Source organism: Dipodomys ordii, unplaced genomic scaffold (assembly GCF_000151885.1).
Source record: "Dipodomys ordii isolate 6190 unplaced genomic scaffold, Dord_2.0 Scaffold235, whole genome shotgun sequence".
NCBI classification, from domain to species: Eukaryota; Metazoa; Chordata; class Mammalia; order Rodentia; family Heteromyidae; genus Dipodomys; species Dipodomys ordii.
In genome coordinates this window covers 1,234,945-1,250,360 of record NW_012267451.1, presented here as the reverse complement: position 1 = coordinate 1,250,360, position 15,416 = coordinate 1,234,945, and the positions used below count along the sequence as shown (strand labels likewise).

The 15,416-nt window shown below is 40.9% G+C and overlaps 1 protein-coding gene across 1 annotated transcript in view; it reads left to right on the top strand.

Annotated features, from left to right (window-relative positions):
- The window catches only part of LOC106000722 (vomeronasal type-2 receptor 116-like), a 27,080-nt gene extending 16,173 nt beyond the window's left edge, over positions 1–10,907 (top strand). Inside the window, exons 3-7 of the mRNA XM_013035999.1 lie at positions 4,602–4,890; positions 5,270–6,076; positions 7,019–7,246; positions 8,258–8,381; positions 9,988–10,907. Coding sequence (XP_012891453.1) covers positions 4,602–4,890; positions 5,270–6,076; positions 7,019–7,246; positions 8,258–8,381; positions 9,988–10,907 — 2,368 coding nt within the window. The remainder of the gene's footprint in view (positions 1–4,601; positions 4,891–5,269; positions 6,077–7,018; positions 7,247–8,257; positions 8,382–9,987) is intronic.
- The last annotated feature ends 4,509 nt before the right edge of the window (positions 10,908–15,416 follow it).

Sequence of the window (15,416 nt, the reverse complement as noted above, 5' to 3'; positions counted from 1 at the left end):
TACAGTATGTTCACAAATAAAATAAAATTAAATTAAAAAAAATATTATATAGGTATAAAGATGTAGTACTGCTATTAAGGAATTTAAGTCTAAGAGGTTTTGAATTGAGGAATAAATTTGTGGATTATGTGTGTACACAATGTGGGATAAGGTCTAATATTCCACTACGGGTTTATCTGAGGATGTGCAGAACAGCAATTAAGTCACATAAAGAATGAAAGAGAAGAACTGGTGAAAAGGATAAGAGAGAAAGAAAAAAGATAAAAGCAAACCAAACCTAAAAACAAAAATAAAAACAAAAACAAGAAGAAAGGAAGAAAAACGCAAACACACATATACCCCTAAAATAAAATTCTAAGAGGAAAAAAAATTACTAGAAAACAATTTTTTTGAAAAAAGGTAAAAATTAAAGATTAAAATTTTTTTTTATAAAAAGTACAACAAAACAACAGCAGAAAAAAGTTTTTTGATTTTTTTGGGGGAGGGGTGGGAAAAATCTTGTGTCTCCCTTGTGTCTGTAACCAGCCTCGAATTTGGAGATGCTGTGATGAGGCTAGGTTCTGGGTAGAGTTGAGGCCTTTCAGCAAACATTAGCTTTTCCTGGGGGGGCTGGTTTGTGAGAAACTCACAGAGCCCAGCCTGGAGCCACTCTCAGGGTTTCTGTTTACTGAATTTCAGTTGATTGTCCAGGCTGCTAAAGGGAGGGGCAGCCTCTGGCTCTGATTACCCCGTGAAGAAAGCCACTCCTGGGGCTGGCGCCCGAGCTGGGTGACTTTTCCCTGCATGAAGCTGAGTCTGGCAGGTCAGGTAGGCACTTTTGACCTGCTAGATGACTCTAGATTTATTCCAGGGCCTGAGTTGGAATTAGCAGCTCTGCCTAGCTTTGTCAGTATCCAATATGGAGATCTCCGGTACTGGGGGGGGGAGGGGTAGCCTTTCCTCCTCTGCTCCCTGAGAAGGAGTGAGGACGTCAGGCTTCTACTCACACTGGGTTTTGGTTCCTGGGTCATCTCTGGTATGGAAACTGCAGGATGAAGATGTCTTCTCCTTGTCGGTTCTTGCTGGTGTTGAGTAGAATCCGCTTGCCCGCCACTTCTGGCTCCTTTGTTCCAGACTCTCTGTGTTTCAGGTATGGCCACTGCAGTCGCCCCTGCCACTGCTGCCACCGCCACGGAGGCTGCTGGCAAGTACTCAGGGCTCTCTCCCTGCCTGTATTTTCTCTCTCTAGCCTAACTCTCTGTCCTGTGAAGGCACACTTGGTGTGATTCTCTGGCTTAGGACTATTCACTGGAACTCTAAAACTTCTTTTTATGCAAAAGCTTGTTCAGCCTCCAGCTTCTTCTCAGCCATCTTCCCGGAACTTGGTCTTCTTAGTAGCTATTGATCCAGGAGAGATTATAATGTGGTGGTAGGATGATCTGTTCTGGTGTGGCTTATTTGGGATTCTAAAAGCTTCTTGTATCTAGATATGCCTGTCCTTTTGTATATTTGGGAAATTCGCTGCTAGGATTTTTCTGAATGTATTTCCTAATCCATTTGTTTCCCTCTCCAGGCCCTCTCGTATACCTTTTATTCTCAAATTAGGATTTCTGAATGTCTCCTGTATTTCCTGCAATAATCTTCATGCTTGTTGGTTTTGTTATGAATATCTGTGTACTCTTTCTCTCTGGAGTCTTAACTGTCTTCTGCCTCAGAGATTCTTTCTTCTGCCTCCTCCATTTTGCTTTCAAGGCTTTTTACTTTGCTATTTATCTCCTTTCCTTTTTGCTGGCCTTTCTTAATGGTGGCCAGCTCTTTATTAAGGTTTTTTTTTAAGTTTTGAATAGATTGCCTTATCTCTCGGAGTTGGTTTTTGGACTTCTCTTTCCACCCTTTTATCTGGGTTTCTATCTTTTCATTAGACTCTTTCTTCTTCTTTTGAAGTTCCTTTATCCTTTTATTTGTGGAGGCCATGAAGTCATCTATTAACTTCTGGTAGGCCTGATCACCTTCTCTTATAGCCATAAGCAGTGTGTCCAATTTTTCATTCAGCAGATTTACCAGCCATACTTTTAAAATACCTTGAGTATTATCCTCTAGGTCATTCTGGGATACTCTATGGCTTATTTACATTGAGATGGTGTTGGGGTTTGTTGATTGGCCATGTTTCCTTTGTTTCTGCAGTTAGTTCTACCCATTTGAAGATAAGAACCACACTGGTATGATGATAGGACAGTCTTTTAGGGCCAGAGGCAACCCGGTGTCATATAAATGTATAGATCTTAGGGGTTCAGTATTATGGATAGGTGTTTTCCTATTTAGCTCTCTTTTTCTTTGCTTGAAGGGAGATGTTGTGGTTCTGAGGTAGAAATTGTATATAGTTGTAACTTTTGAGGAGATGTATGATTAGCTGATAACTAGTCGGCATCTTAGAGGTAACAGGATGTGCCTCTTGTACATAGTCACAACAGAACCAACTCTAAGTTTGGTCAGATAGAAACCTTTAGGGATCAATGGAGTGGAGCAGATGAAAAAGAGAAGGGTTAGGATTGGAGAGATATAAATTTAAGTTCAGAAGAAAAATTGGGTATAATGATAGTAAAGGGGTAAGAACTGCTCGTAGGACAAGAATATACAGTAGAGGCTTTGTTTCTGAGAGTAAGAGGTAGAAAAGAATTCGAAGAAATGTTATGTAGGGAACAGCTGAGAGAGCTAGAGATAGTTTAGAAAAAAAGGTATATATAGATAAGAAAAGTTATATATATAAGTGTATTTGGAAAAGTTGCTGAGACTAGAAAATGGTTTATTCAAAGAGTATTGGGATGCCACTTAATCTAAAATAACTCCTGTAATTATTGTTTACATACATAGAAGGAGGCCTTTCTTTGTGTATACAACTAAACAGGGTATCTCTGATGGAGTAGCATTATAATGTGGAGAGAAATGAAAAGGGGATTGTAAGAGGAAACACAAAATAGAAAATTAGGAAATTGAAAAATGGAAGGAAAAAACAAATAATAGTGAAAAATAGAAGATTGAAGAAATAGAAAATCCTAAAAACCAATACACAAAAGTAACACAGAGAAATAAAAACAACAAACATCAAATATAAAAAAACCTAAAGAGTGAGTTTCTCTGGTTGTTTAGGGAGCTTGAGTCTCTATGTATTCCTCAAAGCCAATTACTGATAAAACTTCGTATGCTTTGCCATAGTCCACTTTTCTTTTGGCTTGGTTGGGACTAGACAGATTTTGATGAGGGCGGGTGACTGCTATCTAGAGTTCCACTCTGGAAGAAGCACTGTGGCTTAGATGGTAGAACACTACCCTTGAGCTGAAGAGCTCAGGGACAGTACCCTTGCCCAGAATTCAAGCCCCATGACTGACAAAGAAAATTCACAGACTTTCCTTCCTAGGCTGCTCTGGGGCAGCTGGGATCCTCCTGGAAGATCCAATGGACGCATTGGTGCTAGCACCAAGCAAGGCATATTGTTTATTCTGGATTATTGGTCCAACCATTTTATGTCTGACACAGTGGTCTAAGAAAAACCTGACCTATACTTATGCCCTGCTCACTAGGAGGTTGAATCCAATACCTGCTGTGTTTCACAAGATTGGAGGAGCCAGGTTGTGTCAGTGTCTTCCTTCTTTATCCTAAAAGAGTTCCAGAGGCACAATCTGGACCCAAAAGCAGAGACTATAAGCATTTCCCCACCACTTGTCTCAGTTTATGTTCATGATTCTGAGATTTAACTTTAATTCTCTCCCTCCATGCAATCAATGTAGGAGGGTTTTTGTCCATAGAGAACTATTAACACTGATGATGGTGAGAAAGAAGCCAGCTTCTTTCCACAATTTCTTACACCTCCTTTTCTGTTGTTTTGTTCTACTAGAGAAGTACCTTCTGGTCCACAACACTTGACTCAGATGTGTTCTTTGTTGGGTGGTGCAATCTTCATGTTCTATCTTCCTTGGCTGCCATCTTGCTCTGCTTCTGGGTAATCCCCTTGAATGATGGTATTCTCTGAGTCAGTTTAGTGTGCCTCTTTAATTTCCTCACAAGGAAAGATTAATTTCTTTGCAGCAGGGTGGGCCATCTGCATGATCTGGCAAGTGAGCGGAGACAAGGTAGCCTGTTTTCCTAGTTAGTACTAATACAGCAGGCCTTGCCTCTCTTCTCATACTGCTTGAAATTGGGTGAACAAGCTGCTCCCAATTTGAATTCGATTTCTTAAGAGTTTTCTCTAATGCACAGCTAAGTCAAGATACTTAATGACTTGGTATGTGAACTGGGCAAGCTCTTATGTCCCAGCAGACAGCAGTGATTTTCACATATCCATACATTCCAGAGAGGAAAAACCAGCTTGCTCATCCCTCTCCCCACCCTTTCTACAATCTCAGAACAATAATCATCTCGTGTATGCTGATCAAGGCCAGTGCAGGAGCTCTCCTAATTGTAATAACTTGTCTAAGACTCCAAATTACAATGCCATCCTGTTGGAAGATAGGATCTACATATACTACTGTGTAGAGATAAGCATTTGATTCAACAGTGTCATGAAATTTGCAGTTAATCTTTTGTAATACACATATACACACCAAATTTTTGTGACCTATGTGCAGGATGAACTTACAGAAATACCAGTTGCTTCTTTCCCTGGTGTTAGCTATTGAGGAGATCAACAAGAATGCCCATCTGCTACCCAACATGACTCTGGGGTTTGAGATCTATAATGAGAATTTCAAAGAGGCTGATATGTTAGAGAATCCTCTCATCTGGCTCTCTGGGATGAATACAAACAGCCCTAATTACAACTGCAGAAGAGACAGCAAAGCTTTAGCAGTACTCACAGGAACCTCAAGCATATCTGTCCCAATTGGGACATTGCTAGAACTCTACAAACTACCACAGGTGAGGCTGGAAGGGGTGGGCAGATGTGATACCATGTTCACATTGACTCTGTCCTCTATAGGCTGAACAAAAAACCCTCCAAAATTCATGATCTCACAGGGAAAAGACTCGAAAGGTGAGTGGGGCATACACATTTTCTTTGCTGCAAAAAATAAATAACTAAAAGGAGAGGTTCTTAAGAGACTAAAGGATGATCCAAAACTCTAAGCCTTATCTGTACATTTTTACAAAGAGCTTGGAACATGGGAGATATATTTGCAAATGGGATAAGCAAACTTTTGCTCCCACTGCTACGAGTTGTTTTATAGTTAACATCAGGACCGAGATTTGCCTATGATCATTCTCTTCCTGGGGTTTGTGTTCATTTTTTTCCCTGTAGTTCATGTTTGGGATATTTGATCCTCTCCTGAATGTCCATGGAAAGTTCAGTACTGTCTATCAGATGGCTGCCAAGGACTCAGCTCTAGCTCTGGCCATGGTATCCTTGATGCTTCATTTCAGCTGGACATGGGTGGGACTGTTCACCACTGAAGATGACTATGGTGTGTGGTTCCTCTCAGAATTGAGAGAAGAGTTGTACAAAAATGGAGTCTGTTTGGCCTTTGAGAACATGATCACTTACACTGCACTTGCAGATTTATCAAATGATCTACGGATGCATCGCCAGCTGATGGACTCATCAACCAATGTGATTATCATTTATGGGGACAGTAAATTTCTACTAAGCTTTACTCTTAAATTTGGGCACTTTTTAATTACAGGGAAAGTCTGGGTCATGAACTCACACTATGATGACATGACAATTGGTAGATATCTTTTGCTCGATTCTTTTCATGCTCCTCTCATCTTCTCTCACCATCATAGAAACACTTACAGGTTCACCAATTATATTCTGACAGATACCTTATCCAAGAACTCAGGAGATTACTCCCTTCCCAAGTCATGGATTCAGTCTGTTTATTGCCTACTGATTAAGTCTGACTGCAGAGACTTGGGGCACTGTTCATACAATGCCACACTGGATTGGTTGCTGAGGCACATTTTTGACATGACCATGTCAGAAGAAAGTTACAACATCTACAATGCTGTGTATGCCTTGGCCCACGCTCTCCACCAGATGTTTCTTCATCACATGGAAGAGCCACCAGTGCACAATGGGAAACCAAGGGCATTTATCTCTTCACAGGTAATGGTTTTGCTTTTGGGTGACCTACACTAGACATGCAGACTTTCTGTAGAAGCTTACAAATCAGATGGAACTAGGTTGTCTGACTTCATTTAGGAAAATACAAGAGACACTGGGCCTGTTGTGGTCTCATTGAAATGATTGTAGAGCTACGAAGACAATGTTTTTGAAGAATGCTGCTTCCATGACAAGGAATTGCTGTGTCTTCTGACCCCCATGTGCACTAAATGTGGAAAAAGCTGTCCCCTTTTCAATACCATATTTCCATATTGACTTTGTACCTTTTAAAAATAACAAATCAAGGGTGACTAGTTCTTATAAAGCTAAGATTGTCTATACACAAGGGGCCCACTTATGTAGCCTACCCCTGAGTACAATTAACCACCAAAATGCCAGAGGTGGAGCTGTGGCTTAAATAATAGAATTCTTATGTTGAAAGGAAAAAAACAAACAAACAAAAATGCCTCACGTTCAGTGCCTAGACCTTGAGTTTGAGCTACAGGACTGGATACACACACTCACACATACACACACATATACATACACATACTCATACCCACACATAATGAACTAAGTCTTGCTTAAGGTAATCTTTCATACTTGCCATAAACACTCTATACTCTCTGATCTAAAATAAGTGATTGGAATTCACTTTAGAGTGGTGATTGAGGTCTGTCACAATATAATTCATTATTTGGTTGGATGTGGCTGGAGTCTCATTCCTTTAAAAATGAGTTTCTGCATCCCATCCTGGATAACTAGGTTTTAGAACTTGGTAACACTTTAGTCCTCTGTGGTCCTACATTTGATACAGTTGATTGGATTCCTGTGGTGCTAGTGAATTATGTGGTGGGAATTTAAGCTAATCTGTGTGCATCCATTGTTACTGGGTTCTGTGATAACTCTGAAAATCAATTCACCATACTATAATGTCCCTTTTAGCTGCATCACTTTTTGAAGAAGATCCAATTTATCAATCTTGTTGGAGACCAAGTGGTTTTGAATGAGGAAAGGAAATTGGAGGCAGAGTATGACATTATGAGCTTTTGGAATTTTCCTAAAGGTCTGGGACAAACGGTGAAAGTTGGCAAGTTTTCTGCATTTAGGCCACATGGTCAACAACTGATTTTGTTTGAAAATCTGATAGAGTGGCCCATAGGAATTACCAAGGTGATTCATTTGTACATTTTTTGCTCTCTTGTTTTTTAAAAACTGTATTGTTAGTGTGAAGTAGCTGTAGAAAGAGCTTAGAATTCTTAGTGATGTTATGAGTTCAAGGCTTGTCCACAATGTCACCACACCCTTATTTCTTCCCCGTAGTTGGTCTTTTCTAACTGTAATATCATGATCTATTTTAAATAAGCTTATCCTGTTTTTAAGCTTGTTCAATAAAACTATGTCTCAGTGGTGGACATTTCAAAACTTCCTGTTTCTGGAAATTTCTTACTAACAGATTCATGGAGGGAATAGGAGAACTTTTCTTTACCATTATGTTGTTATATATTTGTATATTGAACATCATAAAAGTTAAATAACACCTGTGAATCATCTTTCCAGCATTGTGACCAAATATCTGAGGGAGTCAAATGAGAAGGCAGAAGGGCTTGGTTTGATTCTGCCTGGAGATTTCATACCGCAGTTGGGTAGATTGTTGATTTTGAGTCTGTATTGAGACAGGATGTAATGAAAGGAGCATCTGCCAGTGAATTTCACCCACCTCATGGCAACTGGGATGCCGAGAGGAAGAGATGTGAATGGCCCTGGGTACAGCAGCACCTCGAAAGCAATTATCCAGGCTTTAGAGTGTGGGTTTGAAGTTTTCTGATTGATTTTCCTCTCATGCTCTTATTCATCTATTCACGGAAGAATAAGAGAGAAAATACATCATCACCATAGCTCAAGAATCATATCCAATTAAAAAAATGGATGCCAGATTTAATTCCATTTTCCAATTTCCTAGAATCCACATGTTAAAAGGCTCCATGTCTTCCTGATAGCATGAGGGGCTGGGTGTCGAGGCCCCACATGTTCTTCAGGTGATGTTATATGAAACTGTAAAATGCTCAATCAATTCATTGGCTGTATTATGTGTTTTGATCAACTTATCCCCCAAATCACTGGAGTGTCTGGGATGTCAGGTAAAAGATGAATAGTCACTAACATTTATTTGAATGTTCTCAGACTCCTCAGTCTGTGTGCAGTGAGAGCTGTGGTCCTGGATTCAGGAAAGCCTCTCTGGAGGGAAATGCTACCTGTTGCTTTGATTGTACTCCTTGCCCAGAGAATGAGGTTTCTAATATGACAGGTGAGTCTGTACAGTGAAATTCCACATATCTCCTTCCTAACCTTCAAGCCAGTGGAATGATCTAGTAGCAAGGCAAGAAGACACATGCATGTTCATACAAAATTCCATCCTACTGTTAACCATATTTCTCCTTAGAAGAACCAACCTAATGCTTCTCCATTACATACATATTTTCTAATCTACTACAGGCTTTATCTTGAGAACATTCCTGTTCCACTCTCCACAGTCACATTTTTTGTATTTAAAGAAAATATATAAAAAAAGAAAATATCAAGCACCACTTGTTGATCTTTGAAATGATGTGCAAATGATCATGGAAATCTGGATCTAACACAGCCTTTCATTTCTGAGTCCCATTGCTGATCTTTTCAAATTAAATTTTATTTTATATTTAGCATACTCTAATAATACAAAGGGCTTTGTTTGGATAACTCCATATGTGACACAGGCACTAGATTGACTAACAAATCTTCAAATGTAATTGATTCAAGAGTAGTTTACCAACCCCATTTCATTTGGCTTCTCCATTCAAATATAATTGATTTAGAAGTTTTTACCAACCCCATTTCTTTTGGCTTCTCCATTCAGAAGTTGTTTACAATCTCCATTTCATTTGGCTTCTTCCTCCTCCAGTGATCTTTCCCAGAGCCTATCATATTGGTGGAGGGGCATTGTTCTTTTTTTCCATTTATCTTTATTGTTTTATTTTTTGTTTTGATTTGCTTTTTGTCAGTTGTGGGGAGTAGCATTGTTCTTGACACACAACAAATGCTCAGGAAGTTTTTGTTTGATGTAAGGAGTAGGTTGAGTTTGGGATTAAGCCCTCTTCACTATTCTCCATTATTTCTTGAATGAGTGGTAGATAGCCAGCGTGATATGACCTGTCTAGAATGAGTATATAATGCTAGGTAATTATTGCACTTGAAATCCAAGGTACTCAGGCAGTTGAGATTTGAGATGGAGTTTGATGCAATGAGGGGAAGGAAACTCAATAAGATTCATTCCCACAATTAAGCAACAATAATGTTGGAATGCAAGCTGTGGGTCAGTGTGAGGGTGGCAGTGTTGGGCATGAATTCTCTGGAAAAATTCCCAGGGCCAGAGTTCAAACACTAGAGGAAAGAGAGAAGAAAAGAGAAAGAAAGAAAAAAAGAAAGAAAGAAAGAAAGAAAGAAAGGAAGGAAGGAAGGAAGGAAGGAAGAAAAGAAGGAAGGAAGAAAAAGAAGAAAGAAGGAAGGAAAGAAGTAAAGAACAGCAGAAAGAGAAAGAAAGAGAAGGAAAGAAAAAAGAGGGAGTGAGGAGGGAGAGAGTCATTAGGGAGGAAAGATAGAAAGGAAGGAAGGAAAGAAGGAAGAAAGCAAGGAGAGGAGGGAAGGAGAAGGAAAGAGATAACCAGAAAAAAGAGAAAGGGAGGAAGGAAAGAAGAAGAAATGTGAGAAAGAAAATGCACCTGAATGTATTTTGATATAGAGAGGTAGTCTACATGGTATTGAAAGCAATACAGGTCAAATGGTGAATCAGGGAAAAGGAGTTGCTTAAGTGGAAGGGGATGAGAGTAAAGAGAAATTATGAAAACAGATTAATAGTGATTCTCACTCCTCACCAGACATGGAGCAATGTGTGAGGTGTACAGATCATCAGTTTGCCAGCACCCAGAGAAACCAATGTCTGACGAAAAGTGAGAGCTTCCTAGCTTATGAAGACCCCTTGGGCATGGCTCTAGTATGCATGGCTCTCTGCTGCTCTGCATTCACAGCTGCTGTTCTTTGGGTGTTTATCAAGCACCAAGACACCCCCATTGTCAAGGCCAATAACTGGGTCCTCAGCTACATCCTGCTCATCTCCCTCATCTGCTGCTTCCTCTGCTCCTTGCTTTTCCTTGGCCGTCCACACACAGTCACCTGCATCCTCCAGCACACCACATTCGGAGTGGTCTTCACCATGGCTATTTCCACTGTCCTGGCCAAGACCATCACTGTGGTTCTGGCCTTCACACTCACTGCTCCAGGAAGAAGGGCGAGGAAGATGCTGGTGTCATGGGTTCCTAACCTCCTCATCCCCATCTGCACCCTTATCCAGGTGATTCTCTGTGGCTTGTGGCTGGTAATCACTCCTCCCTTTGTGGACACAGATGTGCACTCTGAACATGGCCATGTCATCATCCTGTGCAACATGGGGTCCCTCACTGCCTTCCACTGTGTCCTGGGATACCTGGGCACCCTGGCCCTGGCCAGTTTCATGGTGGCTTTTATGGTCAGGAACCTGCCTGACACCTTCAATGAGGCCAAATTCCTAACCTTCAGCATGCTGGTGTTCTGCAGTGTGTGGCTCACCTTTCTGCCTGTCTACCACAGCACCAAGGGGAAGGTCATGGTGGCTGTGCAAGTCTTCTCCATCTTGGCCTCCAGTGCAGGGCTTCTTGGTTGCATTTTTGCCCCCAAGTGCTACATCATCTTGATAAAACCTGAGAGAAATTCTCTGTCCAGAATCAGGGAGAGATCACGTTCTGGAAAAAACAAACATTAAGATGAACCTAATTGTTGCCCAGAATGTTTAGAGGCTCTGAGAGCAATCTGTACCAATTTGACAGTCAACTCTTAATTGAATACTTAGGGTAAAGAAGTTACTCTTATTCATTCCTCTGGTTATATTAGAGTCATAGCAAATTCCAAACAAGACCTCCTAAATTGCATTCTAACTTGGATATATTATGCTTTTTGAATGTAATTTGCCTTTTATTCTATCATTCTTCCTTGTGAGTACATTATCTACTGTGCTTCTTCCTTTCTATTTCCTGTTTCGATTTTTCTTCCTACTTATGCTATTTTGCTGCTTGTACAGCACTATATTTCTAAGGCTAGTAGTATATTTCCTTTATTTCTTTTTCTTTTTTGTATATTTTTAATTGTAAAATACTGTACAGAGAGGTTCCAGTTACATGAACAAGGTAATGAGTACATTTTCAATCAAACGTTATTGCCTCCTCCTTAGTTTTTCACCTACAATCCCTTCCCTCCCACCTCCACAACTACTCTGACCCACCCTCGCTGAAGATGTAAAGTGCTATATGAGTTTTTTTCTGTCTTTGTTCCTCTCCCAGGGCATCCCCCTGTTTTTACTGTGCTTGATTCCAGTGCCCTGCATCTTCTATATAAATTTATCTAATTTGAGGAGGGGAAGAGAAAAAACAAAATGCTTAAAAATGGTTAGAGTTTGACCCATTGTAACAATGAGATGCACAACACACTCTGTAGATAACATATTTTATATTTTGCTATATTAGTGAGTATATTTTTTAGAAAATCTCTCATTCTCTCTCTTCTTTCCTTAAGAATTTTATAGCAGAATATTTATCTGCTCCAGTTTCCCACAGGAATCTACAGGTTTTTTTTTTCTGGAAGAAATGTGAGGGCACCAAACTAATTAGAGTTGCCCAAATGAGCAGTGGGAGCAATAGTTTGCTTATTGGTAATTATTTCTCCATGACAGCCATTGATAAAGAATGCACAATTAGCCCAGCAGAGCCTTGTCATCTCAGTCCCTAAGAATCCTCAATATTAATGGAAGGAGAAACAGAATCATTTATAAGAAGAGAAAAAGCTCCCCAAAGAGAGGACAAAAACATTAGATAGGCTCAGACTCCATATCTCTCAATATTCTTTACAATTCTATGAGAACAAGAATTATTTAGAAGATTCCATTAAGAAACAAGAAGTGTTGAGGGGCTTAAATTGGGAATATTGTCAGGCCACCACTGCATTGTACAGTCAGGAGGATTCCAAAAGACAAGCAAGATAATGTCTCTGAGTCCAGAGATATTGTCGTCCTTCAATGCTGTGGCTCATTGGAGTGACATCACCCATGCATGCATGACAGAGACACATACAGCGCTGTCTCTAATTCTGCTGGGCCATTGCTGGAAAACAGAAAAGCATCTGCACAAAAACAGAAATGTCTGGAAGCCAAACCGATTATTCCCAGTTTTAATGACTTAAGAGAGGGCTCCCTGTTCTATATAGGTGTAATGACTGCTAATTTTGGACAAATATGTATTCAACACAGGGGTATTGATGAATTTTTCTACCATAAAGCTTTAATAAGTACCAAAACAACCCAACTAAACAAAGGAAATGAGTGTTAGACTACCATGTCAAATGTCTATCTCAAACTTTTGAAGCCTAACTAAACAAAAGAATTGAGTGTTAGACTACCATGTCCAATATCTATATCAAACTTTTGAAGACTGATTAGTTACACACTAGAGAAATAGGAACAAGGAAACTTCAAATCCAATAACTGTTTGTCCTTTATTAAGTGTAAACTTACCATTTTATGCTAATAATAAATAGCTAGAAAAAAATAAATAGCTAGTTGCCCTTATATTATACATTCATCCTACTCTAAGAGTAAAGGAAGTAAGCATTAAGTCATTTCTAAGGAAAGAGGTTAAGGTACAATGGACCTGTTCCTGGGCTCTCAGTGAAATAAAATGGGAGTTTACCTTGTCAATGGGGACAAACTATCAGAATTATCCTAGTCTCATACCTTATATCCATAAGCAGCAAGGCCAATGCAAACACAGCTGTAACAGTGTGTGTCTGTATACTTAGAGTTACATTGACATTGTTCAAAATTTGCTGAGCACCCATGCCTCAGGCTTGTAAATTTCATTCCTCAGAGAGCTAGATGTGAGTATCAGGGTTCCAAGCAAGCCTGGGGTAGGAAAGTGCATGAGTCTTTTATCTGCAATGAACCAATAAAAACCAGAATATATCTTTGGTTCAAGTGGTAGGGCAATAGTTTTACACAAAAACAATGCTCAGGAAAAACACCTATTCCCTGACTCCCTGACTTCAATTATCACAACCAGCACGCAAAAAGCCTCCGTAAGAGCACAAGGTCACTTTAATTTTTCCAGTTGGTCATGATGTAAGTTCCATTTGAAGTATAGAAAGATGAAACATATGAAAAAAGAGCAACACAGAACACAGTGGTCATAGCTGGGCAAATAGGAATCTCCAAATAATATCATTGATGCTGTTTTTATAACTGTGGTGTAGACCTTTAATATCGTTGTGATAGTCACTTTGCAGCACTCAGAAAGAGTTTACGATAATACATGTATTGCAGTTTGGAGAAGAACTCAATAGAAAACAGAGCCAGTAGTGTATAGGTAGAAAGAAAAAAATTGTTTTGGTTATCCATTTTGGTAATCAAACACAATTAAGAATGTATAAAACATGGTCAATTGTGGCATTCACCCAAGTGGTGAAATAATTTTTACTGCTCTGTCCTACCATCTGGCTAGTCAAAACCATTATGTCGGTATTTATAATTAAGAGGTGATCATTCCAGGACTCTTCACTCATCAAGTACATCTGTACTTACTGGATAGACCTGCTGCTGTCTTTAGACACTACCAAGGGGTAAAGAACCTAGGATGGGGAGTGGGAACCAGATGGTGATGGGACAGTAGGGAAACACCACAGCTCTCTCCATCAAAAGAGAGAGTTCAAGTTCTAATGCTTAATTTCCCCAAGCATCCAAGAATAACAAAAAGATAAAATTTCAGAAAAAAAACATGTGGTGGAAAAAACAAAAAAGAAAGAAAAGGAAGAATTTCAGAGCAGAAAAGTGCAAAGACCTCTCCCAGCTATGGCCTGCCTGGCCCTACGGGGACTGCCAAAGTCCCCAGAGACACAGAGGGTCTTCTACAGATCACCCATGCAGAAGACCTCTGAGGTACATGTGCTGGACCCGCTGATCCTGAGGAATACAGAAACCTCAGAGCTGGGAGCCTGCACAAAGACCAATCCTCCACCCCTCCCCCACAGAGCAGAGGGGCTCCATCCCACCAAAGCCACTCAGCCCCATGGCCCCATGGGATGAACTCCAGAACTACAGGGGTCTGCACGCAGAATGCCAGTGTAGAAGACTTGTAAGGTATTGGTGCTGATCCAGAGAGCGGAGACAGAGACAAACCTCAGGGCTCAGAACCTGTACAGAGAACCCTCTCCCACCCCTCCACCCACGGCAGCCCATGGTATGCACAATCCAGCCTATGGCATCCACAGCCTGCAGCATTGACACAAACAGCATCAATAGACATAGAGACAGAAGTGAAATGCTGAAACAGAGCCACTAGTGGCCAGCCCAGCCCACAAGCATCTCTACTGAATGCAGATTGCAGAGGCAACAAGCCACCCACATCACACAAAAACTACAGTTGGAGAGTTCCCAACTAGATCCAGGGTGAGTACCCAACAGGGGACAGCATATACCCCCTCAAGGGAGACCAGATCCGGTGGGAATCCCCAGATCTTGACCCAGACCCCTGCCTCAACACCTAGAATACAGGACCCACTAAAACTGGGAACTGTTTGAGTTGTCCAACAGCCCATGGAGCACATCCAACCAGCCAGGCTAGATCAAGAGCACCCCTGGAAGGGAGCTTAAACACCTAAGCCAGGAACAGTGTCTGGGGGTCACAACAGCTAACAGTGCAAGAAACCTGAACTGTTTACTCCAGGCTGAGTAACACAGGCAGGATATCCAGCAGCACAGGTCCAACTGGTGTGCCACAGGAGGGTGACCAGGAGCCAGGGCCAGGACCAGGCCTGGTGATTGGGTGCCTGAGCAACATAACCAGCTCCTCCCGATTGAAATCAGAAGCTGAACATATGCCTCAGCAGAGGGTGAAAAGCAGGGAACCACATCACCTGGGAATAGCGCCTGTGACAGCAAAAGACCTGTGTGTCCAGGGCAAGAGAACTAGAAGCCCTAACCACACCAGAACCTGATCCTTATATCCAGGATGGGAATTGGAAAACTAAGGCCACCAGCACATGATAATAGTCAGGAGCTCAGGCTGGTAAGGCAGCTCAAGTATAGAGTGCTTGCCTTGTGTGTACAAGGCCCTGGATCTGATTTCTCAGCACCACATAAGCAGAAAGGGCCAGAAGTGGTGGTGTGGCTCAAATGGTAGGGCACTAGCCTTGAGCTGAAAAGCTGAAGGGAAGTACCCAGGCCCAGAAT